The 23,881-nt window shown below is 37.5% G+C and overlaps 1 protein-coding gene across 1 annotated transcript in view; it reads right to left on the bottom strand.

Annotated features, from left to right (window-relative positions):
* The window catches only part of SNED1 (sushi, nidogen and EGF like domains 1), a 1,598,911-nt gene that overhangs the window by 930,796 nt on the left and 644,234 nt on the right, over positions 1-23,881 (bottom strand). The window contains exon 7 of the mRNA XM_044070335.1: positions 21,264-21,377. Coding sequence (XP_043926270.1) covers positions 21,264-21,377 — 114 coding nt within the window. The remainder of the gene's footprint in view (positions 1-21,263; positions 21,378-23,881) is intronic.

Genomic DNA, 23,881 nt, shown 5'->3' with positions numbered 1-23,881 from the left:
CACGCTGACCAATCAGCGTGCACATTTTGGAATATTAATGGGGGGGTCATTGTATAATGTGGCATAATCACATGCTCAAGACACTATAGCTGTCTTTACTGCTTTAACTGGTGTTTGGGTCTGGTCCATTGTTCTGTGTTTCCTTAGCTTTCTTAAACGTAGATATATATGACTCTTTTCCCGTAAACCTGTATTTCTTATAACTCTACTCTCTCTCTCTATTGTTGTTTCTCTCTCCTCCTTGGTCTTCCACTTTCTTTACCTGCTGTTAAAATAAGCAATAATGTTCAATATGATGTTATTTTAGATTATCCAGAAAGTTAAACTCCTTTCCTTTTAGTAACAATGTACATTTCTCTGTCCTTGGTCTTACAATTTTTTTGTTTCCTTGTTTTAAACTATGTAATAATATTCATTATGATGTCATTTAGATTGTCTAGAAATTTTTAAGTCCTACTCTTGTTTGGATAACAATATTCCTTGTCTAAGTCCTACCAGTCTGTAATCTGTTAATAGAGCTCATGATATATCTCTTATCTCTATATGTGGAGCTTTTCTCCCCGGGCCTCTACTGAAAATGGAAATATATCCAGCTAGACTAGCCCGGTTAACAAATGTAAAATAAAATAAATAAATAAATAAATAAAATAAATATACTCCCCAATCTTCAATGCCAGCTCATCTGATGGTGGCATTTGCCTTTCTTTTTAATATGTTTTTTTTTTTTCACACAAAGAATTGCTGCTTCCATGACAGCAGTTTTGAAGTGTCTTCATTATTTTTCCATATCATCCTTATGTCTAGTTGTATAACTATAATTTTTTTATTTGTTATTAATTAGTGTATTAGCTAGTTATTAAATTTGCAAATGGGCTGGCAAATTGGGCTCTTTTATATATTTATTTTTTGGTCCGGAGGCAACATAGTACAAGAGTTGCAGCAAACAATAATAATAATAATAATACATAAAATAGGAGTAAGTGAACAGTTATTATTATTATTGTTTAATTTTTATTTATTTACATTTGTTAACTTGGGTAGAACACTGATCCAAGAAGCCCTGCTGCAGATTAAGTCTGAAGAAGCACAGTGGTAAAACCAGTAATGCAACAAACGCAGGAATAAAATACAGTACTAGGCAACATAGTACAAGAGTTGCAGCAAACAATAATAATAATAATACATAAAACAGGAGTAAGTGAAAAGTTATTATTATTATTGTTTAGTTTTTATTTATTTACATTTGTTAACTGGGGTAGAACACTGATCCAAGAAGCCCTGCTGAAGATTAAGTCTAAAGAAGCACAGTAAAACCAGTAATGCAACAACAAACGCAGGAATAAAAATACAGTACTATACTTCTTATGTAATTATGAATCTGCGGTGGTACAGCGGTAGCATTGTTACCTCACAGCAAGAGGTTCTCCTGTTCGACTTTCGGCTGGAGTGCCTTCTGTGTAGAGTCTGCATGTACTCCCTGTGGTCGAGTGGCCTCCGAAAGACATGCATGAATGGGCGTGCCTTCGCTGAAGGTTGGGCATTGGACTGGCAACTTGGAACCATAAAAATCGACTGCCAATCATTAGCGGACCGTTGTTCCACTGTGGCGACCCCTAACTGGGAAAAGGCAAAGACAAACTTCTTATGTAATTATCAAAACACATGCATACAGTATTCTTTTTAGTTATACGATAGGAGTAAAGCTAAACAGTAATGAAAGCTAACATATTTAAGAATAAAACATATAATTGTAATTGCTTACATACAGATACAGATTAGCATTGGGATTAAACATTGTAGGTTCAAACTAACAGCAATCATGATAAACAGATACTATCCCATTTGGCAAACCATACTTTATCCCAGTTTATCAAAGTCTGCCATCCTGAAGTTCAAGAACCCCCACTTTTGTCTGGCTGGATAATACAGTTAAGCTGTGAGCAAATCACATCACTTACAATAGCTGCTAGTTTACAATGTTTGATCTTCCCTCCCCATAAATTTGTAAATAGTGGGTCCCCAACTGGTCTTTTACAAGTAGGTTCTAGTACTAGCTATCTCAAGTGGATAGCATCAAAAACTATCTTGAGTTTAGATGTGGTTGCAGTCACAATATTCCAGTTAACATCTATCACATTAAATCCCCCTCATCAGCAAAAACTTTCTTTCTCCATCACTTTAAATATACATTCTTATATTTTCTTATCTTCTCGCCCATCCAAAAGAAGCCCAATAAAATATGTGAAGTACTTTGATGTTTGATTTCTATTTTTGAAATATATTATAGCAATAACCCACGCCTGGGTGTGGGTAATGCTGGATTTACCCACGGTTGGCGTAGGGACCAAACAAAGACAACTGTGGGTAAATCCAGCATTACCCACACCCAGAAATAATGACATTATTTAAGAAAAGAAATACTTACTTTTCTTAAATAATGGCATTGTATACCTCTTTGCTGCCCTTCGCAGCTGTCTGGTATTCGCGGCAGTTCTGATGTACTACATCAGAGCTGTGGGCAAAAGCAACGGAGAACGCAAGATCTCCGTTGCTTTTTACTGTCTCGCTATGTTAAATGGGTTTAACATAGCGAGACAGCTTTAAAATAAGTAAAGGATAAATATGCAACGTGGAGTAAACGCTCCTCCTAATGCGAACAACGTAATAACAGTAATGAGATAACCAAGCACGGAGGAGAGAGTAACGGCTTTTAGGTTTTGCATTTATTTTTCACATACTACTTTGTATGTGACCATCACTATAATTGTCTATGGATTGCATTTTTGTTCTATATCATCTTTAGTGTGCATTACTGTAATGTCTTGTTTTATGTTTTTCAATAGTGCACACATATATTGTAGACACCTTAGCAACAGCTTTTAGGTTTTGTACTCATTTTTCATACATTAATTCCAATGTTGTCATCTATTTTGTGTCAGTATTCTCTGTTATATGTGTATGTATTACAATCTGTCCATTTTCATTTTTATGGGCTCCTCTTGCTCTTGTCTCTGCATAGTTTTAAACATTTTTTATATAGTTTTTAAATAGTGATATATATTGCACACGTTTTAGGAATATTTATTATTCCATGATGTTATATGCTTTTATCAATCGTATTGGATGTTAGCAGCAATTGATTCTGATTTAGATGGAATCATTAGATTTCCCGCCTAAGAAGTTATTTAAATCAGAAGGAAGTGATGTACTGTGTGAGTCTGAAGAAGCCTAGTAGGTGAAAGCGCTTACTCTGATCAATAAAATTTTGTATTTTTATTTTGAAGTTCGTTGGATTTCATATGTGCTTTTGAAAATATTTTTATACAGTTCCTAGCTGTGTTCTCTCCTCCGTGCTTGGTTATCTCATTACAGCTTTAAAATAAGCAACGGAGATCTCCGTTGCTTATTTTAAAGCTGTCTCGCTATGTTAAACTCATTTAACATAGCGCAACAGCAACAGAGATCTAAGATCTTGTCGCTATGTTAAAGGAGTTTAACAGGAGATCTGCGTTGCTTTTCCTGTGTCGCTATGTTAAACTCTTTTAACATAGCGACCGGACCTTTTTCCATTAGTATATTGAGGGATTTACAACGGGCACGCTGGTTGGGCTGGCCAATCAGCGTGCACGTTTTAGAGGAGGCATTGTATAATATAATAGTTCAGCTGTATCTATTGCATGTTTGACAGTCTAGCTATAGAAGTTGGCTTTTTCTTAATATAAGTGTTGGCAGTTTCTTTATACAAACACAAATTACAAAAGAAGAGATCAAACTGCAGCGAGCTACCCTGCAGCTAGTTATTACTATTGTATATTTCACAAGTACTGTAATGTCAGGGTAATACCAAGTTATATGAAAACTATACGAGTTAAATTTAGATTTTTTTTCTTTCTCTTTATTCTTGCTTATCTGTAATCAATGAGTTTGCACACATAGTTTAGGAATGTGTGTCTGTTGTCATTTTCAATATAAAATCAGGGAATATATTCTAAAATGTGTTAAGTCATCAGACTTGCTGCTTTGTCTGGTGAATGTAACAACAAAAAAAAAAAGATGAAAGACAAGAAACTGTCTTTTGAGATGTAATTGCTGCAGTCTCTGATGAGCTTCCATTTGACTAAGCCACACCAGGGTTGTGTAAAGGGAAGGAAGCAGATCTGTCCTAATTGTTTTTCTAAGAAGCCAGCAAGATCAACATGGTTGCACATAGTGAATATTGGGATCTGTGGAAGAGATGATGCTATCTTGATTTTTCTGTGTGCTGTATCCACCTGGAAAAGGAATCTACTTGAAGATTATTTATTGATTCATATAATGTATGATATGATAAATTTTCTGCAGTAACAGCAAGTGAGCTTGGGTTTCTGGAGCTTAGATTTGCCCATACTCATCAATATATATTGAGTTTTTATTTTACGTAAGTGGATATGCCATCGTCAGTATATTTTTATCTGTATTTGCACTGTTTTCTTTATTTCTTTCTTTATTTAACACAAACAGTGGTTACATTTATGCAGTCTAAGATTTTACAGGAGTGGAAGTTACTAAAGAGAAAGCTCACATGCAACTTAGTGGATTGTACAGGCCGCAGTTTTGTATAAACATTGTTTTGTCATTTCAGTGAGAGGTTGAGGGTATTCTGTTAAAGCAGAGTATTTGGAGAGTATTGTACTGTAAACACAAACTCTTAACCTGGTCATGAGCATGTGCAGGACCAGGACTGGTTAAGATGCTGTTTAAGCAGTGATTTAAAACTGTTGAGTTTGTTGTAGAGTTTTATTTGTGTGGGGACACTATTCTAGAGTTTAGCAATGTATTGGGAGTAGAGTGAGTCTCCTGCAACATTATTTGACTTATTTGCAAGTAATAAGAATTTGTTATAGAATGAAGGCCCCTTTGTGGACCTTAGGGCAGTAATATGTTTTGTAGTGCAGGGCATTTTTCTGGATGATGAATGAGTTTGTGTGCTGTTGTTAGTTGCGAATATGTTAGGTAGTTGTGCAGTTCAAGCCAGTGTAATTGCTTTTAACTATGACAATGGTGTGTCCTATATAGGAGAGTGGTAGCGAATTTTGCTATTTTACAGTAGCAGGAGACAAGTTTCTCTGAGTATTGTTTACGTTTTTTAGGACAGAAGTGGCACATAAGAGAGTCGGCAGTAACAAGGTAGTGGCTGGAGTTTTTCTTGCAGTATCTGTAAGGAATCCATTGATCCTGTAAAGGGATTCTAGTTTTTGGTGTGTAGATTTAATGGTGTGCAGTATATGCTGGTCATATTTCAGCTTGTAATCTATTATAATGCCTAGAAGTTTACTGTGAGTTACAGTTTCAATGAGTATTATTTGCTGACGTTATGGTAAAAGATTGCTTTTGTTTTTGACAACTTTTGAGATAAAATGCATTAGCTTAGTTTTTTTGGGGTTGAGTAGGTTTGATTCTTTGAACCATGTTTCTATAGAGGAGAAAAATTTGGGGGTAATATCCTGGAGCTTATTTATTGTTGAGGCACATATATTAATGTCGAGTCATCTGCATACTGAACTAAACGAGCATGGTGAGTAAAGGTGTGGAGCTCATTAATAAATATATTAAATAGGAGAGGACCCAGGATAGAGCCCTGAGGGACAACTGTAATAACTGGTTGAAAGGATGAGTAGGCTTGTTGCCATTTAACTGCTTGTTACCTTCCAGGTAGGTAACTAAGAAACCATAACACGGAATTTTGTTAAAGTCTTATTGAAGAAAGTTGAACAAGCAGTTGCTGGTGCGATACAGTATCAAATGCCTTTGACAAGTCTAAAAACATGGCGGACACAAGCAGGCCAATGATTCTATGTTGGTTTATTATATTATGAACACAGAGTGGAAACAGACCGTAGAACACCAGTAACTGAAAAAAGTAAATGGTCTAGGCACACTGAAGTCGGCTATTAATTGATTTATTATAAAAAGTCCATACACAAGCGCTTTCACCCTGACACAATGCAGGGCTTTTTCAAGTGAATAAAAAAGCTCAGTAAAAATCCATTTAAATATCCTTGTTTCCAAAAATAGGCGCCAAGGAATTTTAAAGGCATATATACAATAACAGTAGCAACCCTATATTATTACTAACATGTTACTTGTTTAAAAACATTGCATATTGTTTCAACTACTTCAAGTATGAAACATTTCAAAATTAAAGAAAGCATTGTAACGTGCTGATTAAATGTTAATAGTCCAAAATAAAAAGCCACTGTCAGCATTTCTATTCTTTTATGTACATTTTGTTCATAACTTGCTAGCTTTTTTAATCAAATGGGGCTTTACTGAAATATGGTCATTTAGACCTGGGGGGTTTGTTGCATTTAGTTTTATTTGCCAGTATGTCTCCCTGCAGTTTAACCAGTTTTCCCAGGGTGAAAGCGCTTGTGTATGGACTTTTTATAATAAATCAATTAATAACGGAACTCATTGGGCCTAGACCGTTTACTTTTTTCAGTTATTGGTTTATTATATTGGCAGAATGTAGTAGAGCACTATTGGTGCTGTGCTGGGGCCTAAAGCCAAGTTGTGTTTCCGAGAGCAGGTTATTTGAGGTTAGGTATTGCATCAATTGCATATGGATGCATTTCTCTGATATTTTGGAGAGGGGGAAAAATCACTATTGGTTTGCAGTTATTAGACTCTATACATGTGCTGCCTTTGGGTAGTGGTATGATGTAGGATTTTTTTCAACAGTGATGGGCTGTATCTTTCTGCTATGGACTTATTAATTAGTATGGACACAGGGAAGGCTATGACTTCTGCGGCCATTTTTAGGTAGTGTGATTGTAATTGGTCTGCAGCTTTAGAAATATTTTTTAGTTTAAGGAGCAACTTCCTTATGAGCGAGGAAGATATTGGATTAAAACTGAATAGCTGTGGGTGGTTTTAACTGGACATGGGTAGAGAGAGGGGGAAGATGTACAAGTGTTAAAGAGAGGTAATATTGATTGTATAAAATAGGAATTAAACTGGGCGGGGATAGAGTCTGTTGTATTGTCTGTTTTTGGAGAGGGAGTGGTGATCTTGCCAGGATGGAGTAGTTTATTTAGTGATGACCAAAATAGTTTTAGGCTGTTTTTATTTTTATCTTGTAGTTTGGTATTGTATGTTTGCTTATCCTGTTTGACATGGAATTTTACAAGGTTTCTAAGATGTCAACATTGCTCAAAAGCATTTTGAGTTCTATTTTTTATACCAAGTTTCCAGACCTTTTTATCATGATTTTTTTGTTGTTTCTTTTGTCATCCATGGTGTGGGGTTTTATTTATTTATTTATCATTTGTTGACCAGGAAAGTCCGACTAGGTTCCACAGAGCCTGTTTTCAGCGGAGACCCGGGGAGAAATGCTCCAGATGCATGTCTTTGGAATGTGGGAGGAAACCAGAGTACCCGGAGGAAACCCACGTGAACACAGGGAGAACATGCAAACTCCACACAGAAGGCACCCCAGCCGAGAATCGAACCAGAGAACCTCTTGCTGTGAGTCGACAATGTTAACCGCTGCACCACTGTGCCGGGTTGGATTTACTCAGTTACTACCTACTGGTCCTAGATGATTTATGGTCTGTAAGAATATGTTATTAAAGTGTTCTACAGCAGTATCTAGTGGGATTGTTCTAAGTACATTACAGTTATGTTGTGTTAGTGTTTCATTAAAACCATCTTTGCTGACATTGGCTGCATTTTGTATTTAATTATAGATAGTATGTTATCTTGTTTATGGTGAGTTATAATGGCATATGTAGGTATGTGGTCACCTATATTATCTGGGAAGCAGCCTACTTTTTCCAGTTTGTCTGGTTTGTTTGTAAGAATCCAATCTAATGTTGAGTGTCTCCCTGAAGTGTTATTGATTCTAGTAGGTGTGGTTATTAATTGTGTGAAGAAGTACAAGTTTATGGATTCTGCGGGGGTACTGGAATTTATTAGTTGTCAGTCTGTATTTAAGTCGCTAGGTATTATAGTTTCATGGTTAATTTTTTGGGATATCCAATACAGGATGCTTTCAGCAGTATCAATGTTATTCCCTGGTGGTATATAAATTGCTGTTAAACATATAGTTTTCCTATTGCTGATTTTTAGGAGTGTTATTAGACGTTCAGCATTGTTAAATTTGGGTATTTCCTATGGAAGTAAGGTGATGGTTAGGGAATGTTTATAAATGATTGTTACACCACCTAAAGTTTGCCTGTCATGCCTGGGTATATTGTATCCTGTGGGGTGATCTCACTATCCTTTATTTCTTTTTTAACCAGGTTTCAATAGCTATGACTAAATCAAGAGGGTATGTGGCAAGGTATGCATGTATGTCATGGATTTTTTGCACATATTTTTTAGGTTCATATTTAGTAAGGTGAGTTTGGGTTCTGTGAATATCTATGCTAATTTTTAAAATTGATATTTTATAGACGGAAGTGTTTGGCCAATTCTGTTTTGGTCTTGGTTTGGTATTTAGGTCATACATTTGGATACTTAGTTTTGAGATATTTATAGATAAAGAAATCAGATATGGTTTGTTTGTAAATATAAGGTGTTATGCAGAAAGACTGTCTGGGTAGATGTTGATATTCTTTCAGAGGACTGGTTGACAGCCTAAGTATTTGAAGAAAGTGGATTTGATAATTGGTGATGAAGGCTAGTAGAGTGAGGAGGAATAATAAAATAATTTGAGTTAGGGGTATCTTATTTATTTATTTAGGATTAGAAAATGTTTGGAGGGTAGTGGGTTGGTTGTAGAGATGTAATTTGTTAATTATAGGTGGCAAGGATTAAAATAGTTTGAGGGAGAGTCTTGGGTGATAAACTAGAGTGGGTGGTACTTTTGGGAATAATTATTGATTGTTTTACTTTTGGAGGGAACTCGTGGTATTGGTTTGAGGAATATGTGGGTGGTGCTATGGAAGTACAAATGTAGAGTAAGAGGGGGTGGGTGGGAATTGAGGGTAGAGTAGGAAAGTGGAGTGAGCCCAAGAGTTGGCGAGGGCAAACAAAGCTGGTTAAAAAACTTGGCAAAGAGAGAGAGAGAGAAAAGACAGTCAATGACTGAACTTAAACTGCCACAAATCTGCTGAGGTGGATAAGAAAAAGGAACAATGCAGTTTAAAAGGCTTCTGTGCTAGTAGATGAAAGTTTTGACTTTGTTGCTCTAGGACACAATTTTGTAGGATTATAGCATGATACTGGGCTATTGGCCCAGAAGTCCTTATAAGTGTAGCCAAGAATTTCACCCATGTTCCCTCAAAGTCAGCATCTGTTTCCCCTGTCCAGCAGGGACACAGTTGGGGTCCCAGGGGTGTATTTTCTGTTTTTCATCCAGTCATCCAGGTTTCTCTTAAAGAGGGCTAGTGAGGTACTCTGCTTGACATAGAAAGGGAGTCTATTCCACAGATAGGGGAATCTTTGGGATACAAATCTATCCCACCAATAAGTTCTAATAATGTCACACACCAGGTTGAGGCCCTGTGTGTATTGCGAGAGTGGAGTTTGACTTACAGACATGCAATAACTCCATCAAGGTTGGGTCTGACACAGGTCACCTCTGAGCTGCTTGAATGAGACTGAGTTGAGAGGGCAGGGCTTTTAGCCTATCTGTGTAGGATAGGTGTTTGAGACCCTGGATTTTCCTTGTCAGGAACTTCTGTGGTCTCTCCAGTTGCTGCATGTGCTTGACAAGGTATATGCTAAAGGGAGCACTGTATTCGATAATGGGTGTGATAAGGGAGAAGTACAGGGAAGTTATGACCTCCTTGTTCCTGGATGAAATACCCTTACTTATGAAGTGGGCCATGTAGAAGGCCTTCCATACAATGGAGTCAAAGTGGCGGTCAAAATTCAGTTTGCTATCAATGTGGGTTCCCTAGCATCTCATGACTGATTGCGTGCTTAGCACATTGTTATTCATTTGATAATTAGTGGGGGCACCATTTTCCCCAATGGAATAATGATGCATTTCTTGGCATTCAGTTTGAGGCAATGCTTCTGGCATTAGTCCAACATTACCTTGATCTGACTAATGGTGATAACAGTAAAAAACTGCACTTGACTGTCTGAACAACTGTATAATGTAAGAAGTTTTTATAGACTTTGAAAAAAGCCAAAATCCAAAGGCTACCCCAACTCCACAGATCAGCAAACAATTAGAAAAATTAAGACATAATGCAGGAGTGTAGCACTGGAAAAATACTGTCGCAGAACTGATAGTGGTTACACAAGAAGAGAAAGAAACTTACGGAAGGTAGACAGTGAACTGCTAAAACCAATAAATGGAGCACAATTAAAACAGAAAGTACCAATGGGACTGTTGCTGTTTAAAAAAATGGAGCTATTATAGTGGATAATGTTTGTTTTTTAGGCTGCCGTAATATTTATAATTTACATAAAACTATAGCCCACTGACTGCTGTTCAAACTGCAGACTTCACGGTTACATGCATATCTATCTGCTTGCAGGTACAGTTCTGTAGAAAAATAAAATCACAATAAAGAGACATTAGAGTTGACTGAGTGGCTGTGCACAAAAACAAGCTCAGAGCTAAAGTGTTTTAATAACTGTCTTGGGCAAGGAGAAATAAGAAAGAAGGGGGGAGACCAAAGATGGCTTCATTTAAGGCATGCAGTTCCACTAATGAAAGACAGAAGGATGCAAATAATGGGAATAACAAGTGTAGAAGAAGTGAAGAAAATGTAAGAGAAAGAAATAGCTTGATCAGTAGGAGTAAATGTCAGCGTCTGTTAGGAAGTAGAGAGTAAAAGCTGACCAGCGGGATGTCAGTGGAGGAAGGTTTACAAACTATAAGGCTGCTGCTTACAAACTAGGACACTGAAGCACATGTCTTCAGACTAGTCACTATGCAGGTTAAAATACAGGAAGACTGGATGCCCCTAACATCTACTTCAAGCACAAAGTCAGAGGTTCTACACAGTTTGTCCTAAATAAATAGTGGGTGTATTGAATGGACTCAGACTGCCTATTGGATGTGCCTGCTGTGTGCATGCTTTAGGGATGCTTCCAGTGAACCTGTTGAAAAAAAAAGGAAATAAAAAAAATAAAAAAAAAAAACCCCAAAAGATGTATTCAAGGTTCAGTAGAAATACAGTTAAATTACTATGGGGTGAACTATATGCAACTATGCTTACCATGTTAAACAGCACATCCTCAGAAGGAAACAAACAGTACTATTTTATTAACACCCTTACAAATTAAAGAAATCTTTCAAAAAGCAGGTTATTAGCACCAGAACAATAAAGGAACACTGAAAAATTAAGGAGAAAGCAGGAAAAATTGCAAAAAATATATATATATCTCCAAACCTCACAAGAACTTTAAATTGAACAGAAGTTTTAAAAAGCACTTACTTTAATTTACATTCCAACAAACTATTTTTGGCAATGAAAGGACTTAATAGTGGTATGAGATCTCTATAGTTTAGATAACATTTCTAGCTAATTTAATGCCAGTTGTAAAGAGTTATGCTAATAAAATAAACATTCAGTCCTTATAAAATACAGGGGAATTATGATGACAAATATTGGGCAACATTACAAAACTACTGACACAAATTAACTAAAGTACAAACAATGGTGCAAGTTATATTTATTAGAAGATACATTTACAGGCAGAAATTAGGTTCAGCAACAATGTCTGCAAAGCAACAGTTAGATAAACACAAATCAATTAGTAAAGTAAGTATAACATAAACTTCAAACATTCAATTATCTTGTATCACTTACCCTGGAACTGCCTTGCACCCTGCTAGAGAGAGAGAGAGAGAGAGAAACAGAGAGAGAGAGGGAGAGGGAAGGAAAGAAATAATGATGAGAGAGTGTGGGGTGACTGAGATATAAAGCACAAAAGAGAGTGGATCAGTAGAAGGAAGATACATGTAAACTACCACAGAAACAAACAACAGGCTCTGTGTAATTAGCCTAGGTTAAGACCCCCACAAAGATTAGCAAAACAATTAGAATGCAGTAGTGCAGCTGTGGAAAAATACAGGTTCAGAAGTCAAAGTGGTTACACAAGAAGAGAAATAAACTTAAAGAAGGGACACAGTAGACTGCTAAAGCCAATAAATGGAGCACAATTAAAGGAGAAAGTAACAATGGGACTTATTTAAGAAAAGTTAATTTATTCAGCTTTAAGATCTTGTATGGGTTCGATTGCTTTAATTGCACATTTGTATTGTCAATGTTTTTAGGTGCATTTTTATACAGTGATGACTAAGGTTTGCTCTCACTGATGTGGGATCTTAGCATTGGTATATATGAGTAGCGGTGGTATGGTGGCATAGCTTCCCATGGGGGGTTGATAGGGCATAGTGAATTAAACCATCTGTGGTTAATTTAATTAATGTTTATATAGTGGGTTGGTGATGTAGACAACTAGAGTTACATATATCTTTATCTATACATATATATATATATATATATATATATATATATATATATAGGGTCTAGGACTAATGATCACCTACACATTTCAACGAAACTGAAACGGGCAATCACACTTTCATGAAAGTGCTTTTTCACCCACATGGTGGGGGGTGCAGGGGGCCTTGCTTGTCCTGCATAAACATGATTACTGTTATCTTTTTTTTTAAATCTTTTTTTTTTTTAGCAGACTTGTGCAAAATGCTTTTTCAGTTTACTGAGAATCTTGTCACTGTTTAATAACCTGCAGTCACTTCATCTGAATGCAATATGGCAGGCTCTGCACACATGTTTACTGAGAATTTTGTCACTGTTTAATAGCATGTGGTTACTTCAGCTGACCTTGATATTGGTGAAGCTCTGGCATAAGGCCCTATGCCTACAGGTTTACTGAGAATTTTGTCACTGTTTAATAGCCTGCAATCACTACGTCTGACCTTGATAATGCAGAAGCTCTGCCATAAGGCCCTACACCTACAAGTTTGCTGAGGATTTTGTCACTGTTTAATGTAGACATATTTATCATGAAGAACCTTGCTGTGTTTAACTTTAATTAGTTAAGTACATGCCTGGTCTGTGATTGCAATTCTCCATGAAATAGTCCTTACACTCTAAGGATCTCTTACTAAGTTGGTTACTGTCCCCCTTTGCTTGACCAGTAGACTGTACTGCATATGCTAATTATTTAGTCTCACAAAGTGACAGACAACATGCTCTTGTCTGTGTATTATTGACATGTATGTGCTAAAATCTTGGTAGCCTCTAGTGATGGGGGATAGCGTGGGAAACAGAGTCAGAGGACCAGATGTATGTGATGTCATTCTGTACAAAAATAATAGTTTAACATTAGAGGAGACTGAAGTCTTAGAAGGATTTTGTATTCTGTCTTGGATCTGACAACAAGGACCACTCACCTACATTATCTTGCCTTGCTCTAATCAGTAAGTAGGAACAGTAATTATTTTAGTCAATCAGGAATACATAGTGATACTATCTAAATACTGTTTTTCTATAAGTGTGTGAAACTTTCCATCAGTGTTATTTTTAATACTTCCTGTGGCTGAAACTCTGGTGTTTACTGTAAACAGATATTTAGTATTCTCATGTTCCTTTATTATTTCTTGTTAAATATATTTAAACTTTTCATTGTGGATGGTCCTTTTAGCAAAATATTTGCGTTTTGAGAGTATTTTCACATTTATTTGGTGATAACTCTGGCCACTCCAGAAAGCCTTGCTGTTTGGTCAACATTACCATTTGTATTAATATTAACCTCACTCAGTATAATTGGATACCCTTCTAAGAACATTATAGTAACTGACTGGTGGCAATGAAACTACCTTATAGTCTGAACAGAAGGTGGCATAGCTAGGAAATCTGTACCAGCCTTTAACAGGTGTGTGTGTGTGTGTGTGTGTGTGTGTGTGTGTGTGTGTGTGTGTGTGTGTGTGTGTGTGTGTGTGTGTGTGTGTGTGTGTGTGTGTGTGTGTGTGTGTGTGTGTGTGTGTACAAATTAAATCCCAAAGAGTGTGTGTGTCAGCTACTTGGGGCAGGGACACAAAGCACTGGTTTAACAGAGAGGGTGCTGCAGGACTTGGCTTGGACACTCGGCTGAGGACCTAACCCTACAGCTGTATCAGTGAGGAGTCTTACTGGGGACCTGGGAAGAGACAGATATAGAGAAATCCAGACCTTGGGGCTGTGTTACTTGTGTGCTCTTAAGGGAAATAGTGCTTGATGCAGAGAGTTCTGCTTCTGGAAATACTGAGTGTATCCATTTGTATTCCAAGTGAACGTCCCTCTCCAGTGTGAGTGCTGAGGATTCAGGCTCCGTGATTACTAATCCAGAGTTGGGACATCACAGACTGGATTCTAGTATCAGACCCTAGCAAATACTCTATCACAGGTAGAATGTCAGATTCTCTCAGTGATCATCTCCCAATCTATACGACTAGACATCTCACACATCCAGTTAAACAGCATATTTATAAATCAACACATAAACTTTCCAAGTTTAACCAAGAAATGTTCATTACTACACTTTCCTCTCTATTAACTGGAACATCCTAAAAATCCTCCTTGTAGAAGATGCTGTAATTGAATTCAATACAACTTTTCTAAATATCCTAAATAGCCTTACCTCCTAGAAGGAAGAGAATGAAAACTAATAATGCAATTTGGCTATCCAGAACGAGTAGAATGCTAACTTAGGATCGAGAATAAGAATGGAAAGAATGGCAAAAATATTAAACACCTTAATATCCTGAAAACTTCACAACACTTCATAACTAAAAAGCAAATAAATGAAGATAAAAACACTACACTATAATACATTTCAGAATAATACTAAACACAACTCTAAAAAAGTTTGAACATCCGTTAAAGAAATCTTACATCCTGGCCAAAAGGTCAGCCCAAACCCCTCTCCTGATATCTCAACACTCAAAACTGCAATACAATCCAACTCTTATTTTATAGATGGTATAGCAGCTCTAGCTAAGGATTCCTCAAAATCTAATCCCAATGCTGCCCAACAGCCACAAATCTCCACATCCACTTTCACCTTCAAACCTGTGCCCACATCCTATACTAAACTACTCTTAAACAAACTTAAAGTATGTTCTGCTTCAGCTGATGACCTTCCAAGCGAGTACCTAAAAATAGCATCCAGTAGCATTGCCTATCCTGTCTCAATCCTTATAAATAAGTCACTCCAGGAAACCACATTCTCTCTATAGAAAATGTCACACATTATCCCTCTGCACAAAGGAAGAAATTCAACAGATATTAATAAATTTAGACCTATAGCAATCTTACTTCCCCTTGCCAAAATACTTGCAAAAATGTATTCAAAAACAATTGCTAGACTATCTCCTACAGGAAGAACTCCTATCCCCTACACAACACGGCTTCCATCCTTCCCATAATACTAGTATTGCCCTCTAACCTACCTAGATACTGTCAATAAAGCTAGAGATAATGGCAAACTAGTCTCTTCCTTATTTCTAGACTTGTCTAAAGCCTTCAGCACAGTTTGTCACAACAAACTTCTACTTCAAATGTCCTCATTAGGTCTCTCTCAGACCACCCTTCTGTGGTTTAAAAGCTACCTGTCTAATAAGTATCAGTCAATGAAATGGCACTCCATGCTCTCTCCTTACCTCTCAGTTACCACCGGTGTACCACAAGGCTCTATCTTTGGTTTCCTCCTCTTTAACATTTTCACCAACACTCTGTATACTTCCACACCACAGACCACCCTAATACATTATGCAGATGATTCCACTCTCGTATGTACATCTGACAACAAGGTACACCTCCAAACAATTACTCAGGAAGCACTAACAATCACTGAAACATGATTTTGTAACTCACAAATCATGCTCAACTCAAAAAAGATGAAGCTACTGCTTTTTTCCCCAAATTCTTCTCTCATGAAAAAACAAAATTTAAAGTCCTCTATCTTGATAATACAACCATAAAAGTCACTTCTCATAGCAAGCTATTACATATGATAGTGGATGATAACCTTACATTTCACCTGCATATACAAAACTGCATAAGTAAAACTGATCAAAAACTAGGGATGCTTTACAGAGCCAAAATCTTTCTCACTGTCACAACTAATGCTACACGTGCCACTACGTATCTCCTCATCACTCTTCTTTAAGGTGCTCTCATCCTTACTGACCTCCAAGCTTCACAACAAATAAAACTTGAATGATGCTACAATAAAGTTGCTAAATTTGCAGCACATACCTCTTTCATGACCTACTACTGTATAACACTGAAACGCCTAAATTGGTTAGAACTGCCACATCAACTAACATATACATAACTTTTCAACAATAAAATTATCCAGCATCCATCTGCCTGTCCAGCACTAAAAAACATTCTACACAACTAGACTTCTTAGCTAAAATCTGGCTCTGTTCTTGCTCAAATTAGGGATAAACTATATCCCTAAATATGAACAAGTATCTTTTCATTCCTTATACTTTGTTATTCTCCCTTCTTCACTTGCTTCCATACTGCTATCTAATCTTCTCTGACTTTCTTTCTAAATATACCATAAACTTGTTTTCCCTCACCTCATATTGCAATTCCTATTTGTATTAGACTAACCTATCTTTACTTTCTCTACAAACTGTTTAACGTTTCTCTAAATATTAAATTATTTTCATATACCTTGTACTGATTTTTAACCAGTGATTTTATATCATGTCTAATTTGTTATAATTATTTAAACTGCAAATATCTATGCTTTATTTTTGAAGATTGTAAAATTATTGTTCTTAAAATGTTTTGTAATAATTCGTAGCTTTTCTCCCTGAGCCTCAACTGAAAATGGGCTTCTTCTACCCAATCGGACTTTCCCGGTAAACAAATGTCGATAAATAAATAAATAAATAAATAAATAAATATCCAGGACAGCAGTGCAGAGTCCTTTTGTATCTTGAGCCAGGTTGTATTTTGTGAATTAATTATTGAAACAGACTTATGTTACTTGCTTGTTATTACTTCATCATTGGTTGGCAGCAATGGGATTAAAGCCCCACAGGTGCTAGTTATCTTGAAATCATAGATGGTAGCATTCTGCCTTCTGGGCACCACATTGGTGGGAGTGGCCATATCTTCCTGTCACCATGGTGGCAGTGGTGCCATCCTCCTATTATCTGTAAAATAATACTACTTCAGGGAAATGCATAATTTATCTTCAACTTGCAGAAAGGTATGATGACTACTAAAAAACTGTTTTCCTCCAAGTATAGTATGAGTAATATGACTATCTTGAGCTTCAATTAAGCTTTATTTCTTGGGACTTTAAAACTTATAAAGAGGAGACCCTCTAGTATGCATCTTTGTAGCACAGATAGGTATGTATTCTTTAACAAATTTGTTCATGCATTACCATTGTACACTTACAGATTTTCAGGCCCACTGGCTTCAGTATAGCTGTTCAAAATCTAACCCATAATTCCCTTCTGGCTCCCTATTGTAATTCTGAGACTCATAACTAGGAGTCTCAAAGTTTCAAAAAAGTTGACTCAAAAGGAGTACAGCAAATGCCCAAACTCACTATTCACTTTTTAAATATTTTTTTTGGTAGCAAGCCTTCTAAACCCAAAATGTTGGAGGCTGTACCCACCACATTCCTGCCATTTAATGTACGTCTGTGAAAGTATAATGCTCCAAGGCACAGCAATCTCAGACTTAGTTTGCAGTCCCCCACCTTCACATACTACGTCTTTCTGCTGCAGAAAGTACAGTTGTGTAAAATCTTACCATAACAGTGGATGTCCTTCTCTTCACTGTTGCAGTATTCTTCACAGAAGGGATCTCATGCCAAGGATAGCCCAACATCTGGCTAGTACAGCAAAGCCTTTAGGTCTTACAGGCTCTGCATTTCACATATATGCTGCCTGCATAGGATGTAATATATAAAGGTGATGCACAGATGCAAATATTCAGAACTGAATTGCCAAAGGAGGAACAAAACACTCTAAGGACAGAAGAGACTGCAAAAAGGTTGTCAGAGACAAAACCTTGGGAGCAGGAGGAAAGGCCAATATGGGAATGTTTTAAATACAGCAAATGAGAAAAATATGATCCTTGGAGGGCAAAAGAAAAAACTTCTTGAGACTGATGGTGAACTCCAGACTTTGTAAAAGACAAGTGGTAAAGTGGAGATTTTGCAGAAGAGTGCTGGGAGAAGGAGCCTGAATAAACAGGTTATCTACATGGGGGAATATTTGTATTCCTCGAAATCTGCAAACGGCAATGACAAAAATGAGGCACTTGATGAATACCCTTGGGGTGGTAGACAGGCCAAAGGGCAAAGCAGAGAATTGAAAATAAGGAATAAACAGAGAAATGTAAAAAATTTTCTGAACAGCGGGTGAATAAGGATGAAATACCCCCGATGAATGGCAGACAGAACGCAAGAGTCTGAGGTGATCTGTTGCCAATTTTGGAGAGACAGAGAAAGGCAGAGAGACAAGGGGACATAGCCAAAGGACATATGAGGCAAAATGCCAAATAAAGACAGGCTTGTCCTGAATGGAAGGCTTCTGAGATGTAGGACTCTGAGTGGACTTAGCAGGAGTAATACGCCTAGATACCTTCCTACCTATGGGAGGTTGATGAGTATGCCTATGGAAAATGTAGATTTAGAAGGGTAATTCCTATGAAATTCAGGCATAGGGGAGACAAAAATATGCTTTAGTTCCTGCATGGCCTTACCCTTATCCTGGAGGAACTTGAACAGGCCACCTGCAGCTTTCCCAAAAAGATTTTTATTATCCAGAGTAGCATCCAAAAGTTTGGCTTTAATATCATCAGCCAAAACCTGAAGAGGAAGCCATGAATAATGCCTCATAACTGTACCAAAGACAGCAGCCCTAGGTGAGGCATCAGCCACATTGCATTTTATGGAGTGATGACCAACCTGTGAAGTGAACCCATGCAGGAAAAGCAGTGAAGTCTTTCCTTCAGAATCAGGGAGATCAGATACAACTTTAGATAAGAGAGAAAAGAGAGCCAAGACATGCCTGGCTGTGTGGGTTTGGTAATTTCAAAATGATAAGGTGTCAGCAGCACATGCCTTTTTACCCAACCTTTTCATAGCTTTACTATCCTTACCTGATGGAAATAGCTTAGAGGAGGGCAAAAGTTTAGAAGGCTTATCAGCTGAGGCTGAAACCAGGGTAGGATCATCAGAAGGACATTTTAAACAAAAAGTTGCAATCCTCAGGCACCTTGTAGAACTATCAGGTTTCTTAAGGGTCAGGGGCTGAGAGTCAGCAGAAAAGGTGTCCAAAAGAGCTGCCCAAACAGGAGGGACTGCAGACAGCTTAGCTGACGCCATTTGTAAAAGCTTTTAGTATCTCTTTTGGATGTCAGAGACGTGGGAGGAATCCCACTTAAAGTACTCCATCATACAAGCAATAGTATCCCCAAAGGATAATTCTTCCAAGGGGGAATCCGGGCTCAAATAATTTTCTTCCAATGAGCCATATTCTAGAGGAGAACGAATCTGAGATGAGTAAGCTAGGGATCCTTTCACAGAATTTAAGTTCTCATCAGAAGAATCCAATTCCCTTGTCCTCTTAACAGTATTGGAAGACCAGGGAGGGACTTATAACCCTTGAGAAGGCTTCAAGGCCATTAAGGCATTGCACAAGCCTTGAGTAAAATCCTGCCATTCATGTTGGGGATCTTTAGCAATAGGGGTAATATGCTTCTTCTTTTGATTTATCTTAAGCAGGATGTCTGACCTAATGACACTTTGTGGGATTCAATAATCATAGGAGGAATCTCTTCCCAGACTAAGATTTGAGGAATCCCTATCATCCCATTGGAAATAATTAGCTGTGTTTCCCCCTCAATGTCTGGAACAGACATTTAAAAAACCTCTGAGAATGTGCATGCAAGAACATGGATTTATGTTGGTTTCCTACAGCATCTTGGCAGAGAAATCCATTGCAAGTAGCAGATGGTCTTCAGGGCTTTCCCTAGCTTCTAGATAGAAGTCTGGAGGAGTCTGGACAGCAACCAGATCAAGCCTAGACTTTTTGGCCTTCTTCTTGGAAGGCGGTTGTTCCTTAGGATGGGAGGATTATACCATAGCACCCCGAGCCAAGAATTTAAGACATTAGTTCTTCAGGTATATGGAGAAGATAAGTGACTACAGAGGGTCTTAGGGACACATGCTTGACAGATAGAGAATTGCTTATGGTTGTGGGAAGCACCTAGGCAAAAAAGACACTGGATGTGATGGTCTTTATGGGAATCTAACTCCCACACTGACATTTTCCCTTCTTAGTTGACATGAGCACAAGTAACAAGAATATTGAAAAAAAATAAAGAAGAAACCCCAATGAGGTACTTATCTGGGGACAGCTTGGAAACCAGCACAGCAGAAGGGTGCTCAGACCAACATACGATATTGGCATTTGGACTGGCAGCAAAGAAGTTCTGAGTATTTGTGTCCACAAATCACCTTTATGCCCTATATCCTAAGTGGAGTGTATATGTGTGGCGTATGGTGCCTATAAGGACTAAAGGCTTTGGTACACTAGCCAGGCATTGAGTGATCCTTGGCAGGAGATCCTTTCTGTGAAGAATACTGCAGCAGTGATATGGAAGGATAACTCACAGTTACAGGTCTCAGACATTCAAAGAGTTAACCCTTGTTTCCAAGAACTGAGCTATGAATCTTCACCAGGACAGTCTTTCATTTTTCCAGGGTACTGAGCCTAGTGGCTTCTAACTAGACATGAATGTCAGGGAGTAAGGAGCTTCAGTAGTGGGAACAGATGAATAATATCATTTTTAATGCTGACAGATGGTCAGAGCTGTGACCTAGAGGTACAAATGCAGTGCAGGTAGCAGTTATACTCTTAAAGACAGATAATGAAACAAAATGAAATAATCAGTAGCATGATGGAATTGCAGGAAACACTTAAAGAAACACTTTTTTTACAGAGGTAACTGAAATGTTTAACACCACATTTCATTTTCTTGGTCGTCATACAGAAAACACAAGTAAGTGTTGTTAACATGTCATTCGAAACAGCCTTTGTCCTACTGAACTGTGCTGCATTACTAACATGTGCTATTAAGTGTCTGCTGCTGGGCCTGAATTTATCAATGTGTGGCATTCTGCTTTAGTGGGAATTGAACAACTTACTAGTTCACAGCCAGAATAAGGGAAAACACCTAGCAATTACTTAAGTGCCATGTTGTACCAAACAGCTTCATGACATAAATTAAATACACTCCTTTCTATGTTAAAAAGATTCTCACCTGTTTCACATAGTAGTCCAGTAAATCCAGAGGGGCACTGACAGATGAAATTGTTCCTTCCATCCACACAGATCCCCCTGTTCTGGCATGGGTTTGATGCACATTCATTAACATCTGCAAAATAATGGATAGTTTCTGCATCAGATAGTCTTAAAGTCACCTGAGAAACATAACTTAAGCAACAGTCACTTCTAAGATGCCCGAATTATCATGGTAAAACACGTATTTGACTATTTATCCCAGTCATTCAAGCATTCCAGTACCTTTGTCTTTCGTGTTTTCAGATTATGAAAATTATCTAAACTATTTCTGAAATGCTAGAGCTGCTACATCTATCTGAACCCTCCGTTTTCACTGCTTTTTAGTTAAAACTTGACCAGTTAATGTGTGCTAAAAGGATGGAGGGAAAAAAACTAAAAAGTAAGACAAAGTGTGAAAAAAATAAAATAAAAAAGTGATCCATCGAGGTGGTGTGGGGGCCAGGATGGGGAAAACAGGGAAGGTGCAGGGGGAATCAGTGCAACTTAGGGAGCCCATGATGTCCTTTGCCTAGGGCTCCATTTCATCGAAGGTTGGCCTTGTTGAGTACAGCCAGATATCTGAGGTATATACATTCAAAAAAGTGACAATAATGAGTGGATACTGAGTCTGCAGATGAAAGTGACTGACCCCATCTGTTATTTGATCAGAGATGATGATTATTGACCTACTGCAATACAGTCCCAGGCCATTCCAAGTAGCCCTACCCAATTAGTTGCTTTCCACAGCCCTCCCCCTTGTTTTGAAGTCACCAGCCACCACTGGGAATTGTTTTTTAGCACAACAGAACTCTTTATTGTTCTTGCACTCACCTATTGACTACCAAGAACTTCATCTTGGAATAGAAGCAGCTTGGTTTAAAAGAAAGAAAGAAAGAAAACTTAACTGTTTGGTTTTGAAGTTATACTAATCACTTAGGAGTACTAAACAAGGATTGTTTCTGCTGTTACACTTCAGTCTGAGACTGTTGTTTGGATTTGGGAAACCTCTATATTTGCAAAGAAAGATGAATTAAGATTCATGTGCTCTTTTTTTATTCTGGATTATAGATATAATGAACTCTTTTCAAACCTGAAGCAGAAAATACTTTTTACAGGGATTATAGAAGGGGAAATACAGCCTTCTTTCTAGGTGCCTTAAGCAAAATCACTGATAATCTGCCTTTAGGTCATCTAAAACCACTGGATATTTTTGGTGATTAGTTGTAGCAAAGTATCTGCTGTAGAAGGCAATATGTGCAATCTATTTTTGGCTAAAATTATTTTGTTGTCACCTGTTTTTTTAAGTATTTTATTTCTTCCCTTTGCGATTAATTTACTCACTAGTGTATTTTGATTATGTTTTTATCCAAGTTTGCTCTTATTGATTTATGTGTGTTTGCTGTTTCCTAACTGAAGTAGTATACTAAGCAATACTGAACCCATTTCTGCTACAACCCAAGTTATTACATTATGAACAGGACTCCATGAGAGAATATCTCATTACAGATACAAGAAACTACAAAATAGGTGTAGAGCTACGTAGTAAAACACTGAAGTGTGTGTGTGTGTGTGTGTGTGTGTGTGTGTGTGTGTGTGTGTGTATATATATATATATATATATATATATATATATATATATATATATATATATATATATATATATGGGTCCACTTCTAAACCTCAAAAGCTCATACTCTCGAAATTCAAAATACTGAATCTAAACTCTTGAAAGTTCAAAATACTGAAAACTCAAAATACTGAATCTCAGAATATCGAAAAAACAGACTACACCAACACTTACTATATTTCAGCACTACTACAGACAGAAACATATTACTCTATTCCAACTATAAGCAGGGGACAAGCCCCCCCTGCATCCCCCCACTGCAGGGAGGCTGCATGCCCCCACACCCCTCCTATTTAAATATATCAACTCCGAGATCGCACTCCACAGAAGCAAATGGCAAACATACTAGTACATGCTTCATGACTGCCTGTTGTAAGCTTAGTAATGTTCCATTTCAATTTGCTATATTACAACAGGTGTTGTCGTAGATAATCTTAAATTTGATGTGCATGTCAATAAAACTATCAAAACCGTTAATAAAAAACTTGGCTCACTATATAGGATTAAACCATTCCTAACCCCACCTGCTAGAACTGCCATTGCCCGCTCCCATCTACTCTCTACCCTTTTCTATGCCTCCCCTTTGCTTACCAACTTAAACAAAACTGATCTTAACAAACTCTCTAGTTGCTATAATCGCATAACTAGATTTGCCACTGGCTTGCCCTAAAGAACACATCACTGTAAAAACCTAAATAATCTTGGCTGGCTTGAACTGCCCAGGCTAATTCAGTATAACCAACTTATAGTGGCTCATAAAGTACTTAACCAACCTGAAAATACACCTGCACTTAAAAGCATTATCTACCCCTACTGCGGCCTCAGACCACTTCGCTCATCTAATAGACTGGTAGTACAAACTGTCAAATCCAACAACTCAGCCGGTGACTACCTGTTCGCCAACTCTGTTGGCAAAACTTGGAACTCACTGCCTGCTGACATTACTCTAAAGACTACCCTGCCTCCATTCA

The sequence above is a fragment of the Protopterus annectens genome, chromosome 4.part1 (genome assembly GCF_019279795.1).
Source record: "Protopterus annectens isolate FY-2018-M chromosome 4.part1, PAN1.0, whole genome shotgun sequence".
Taxonomy (NCBI): Eukaryota; Metazoa; Chordata; order Ceratodontiformes; family Protopteridae; genus Protopterus; species Protopterus annectens.
The sequence above is the reverse complement of the archived record's forward strand: the minus strand, read 5'-3'. Positions and strand labels throughout refer to the sequence as shown.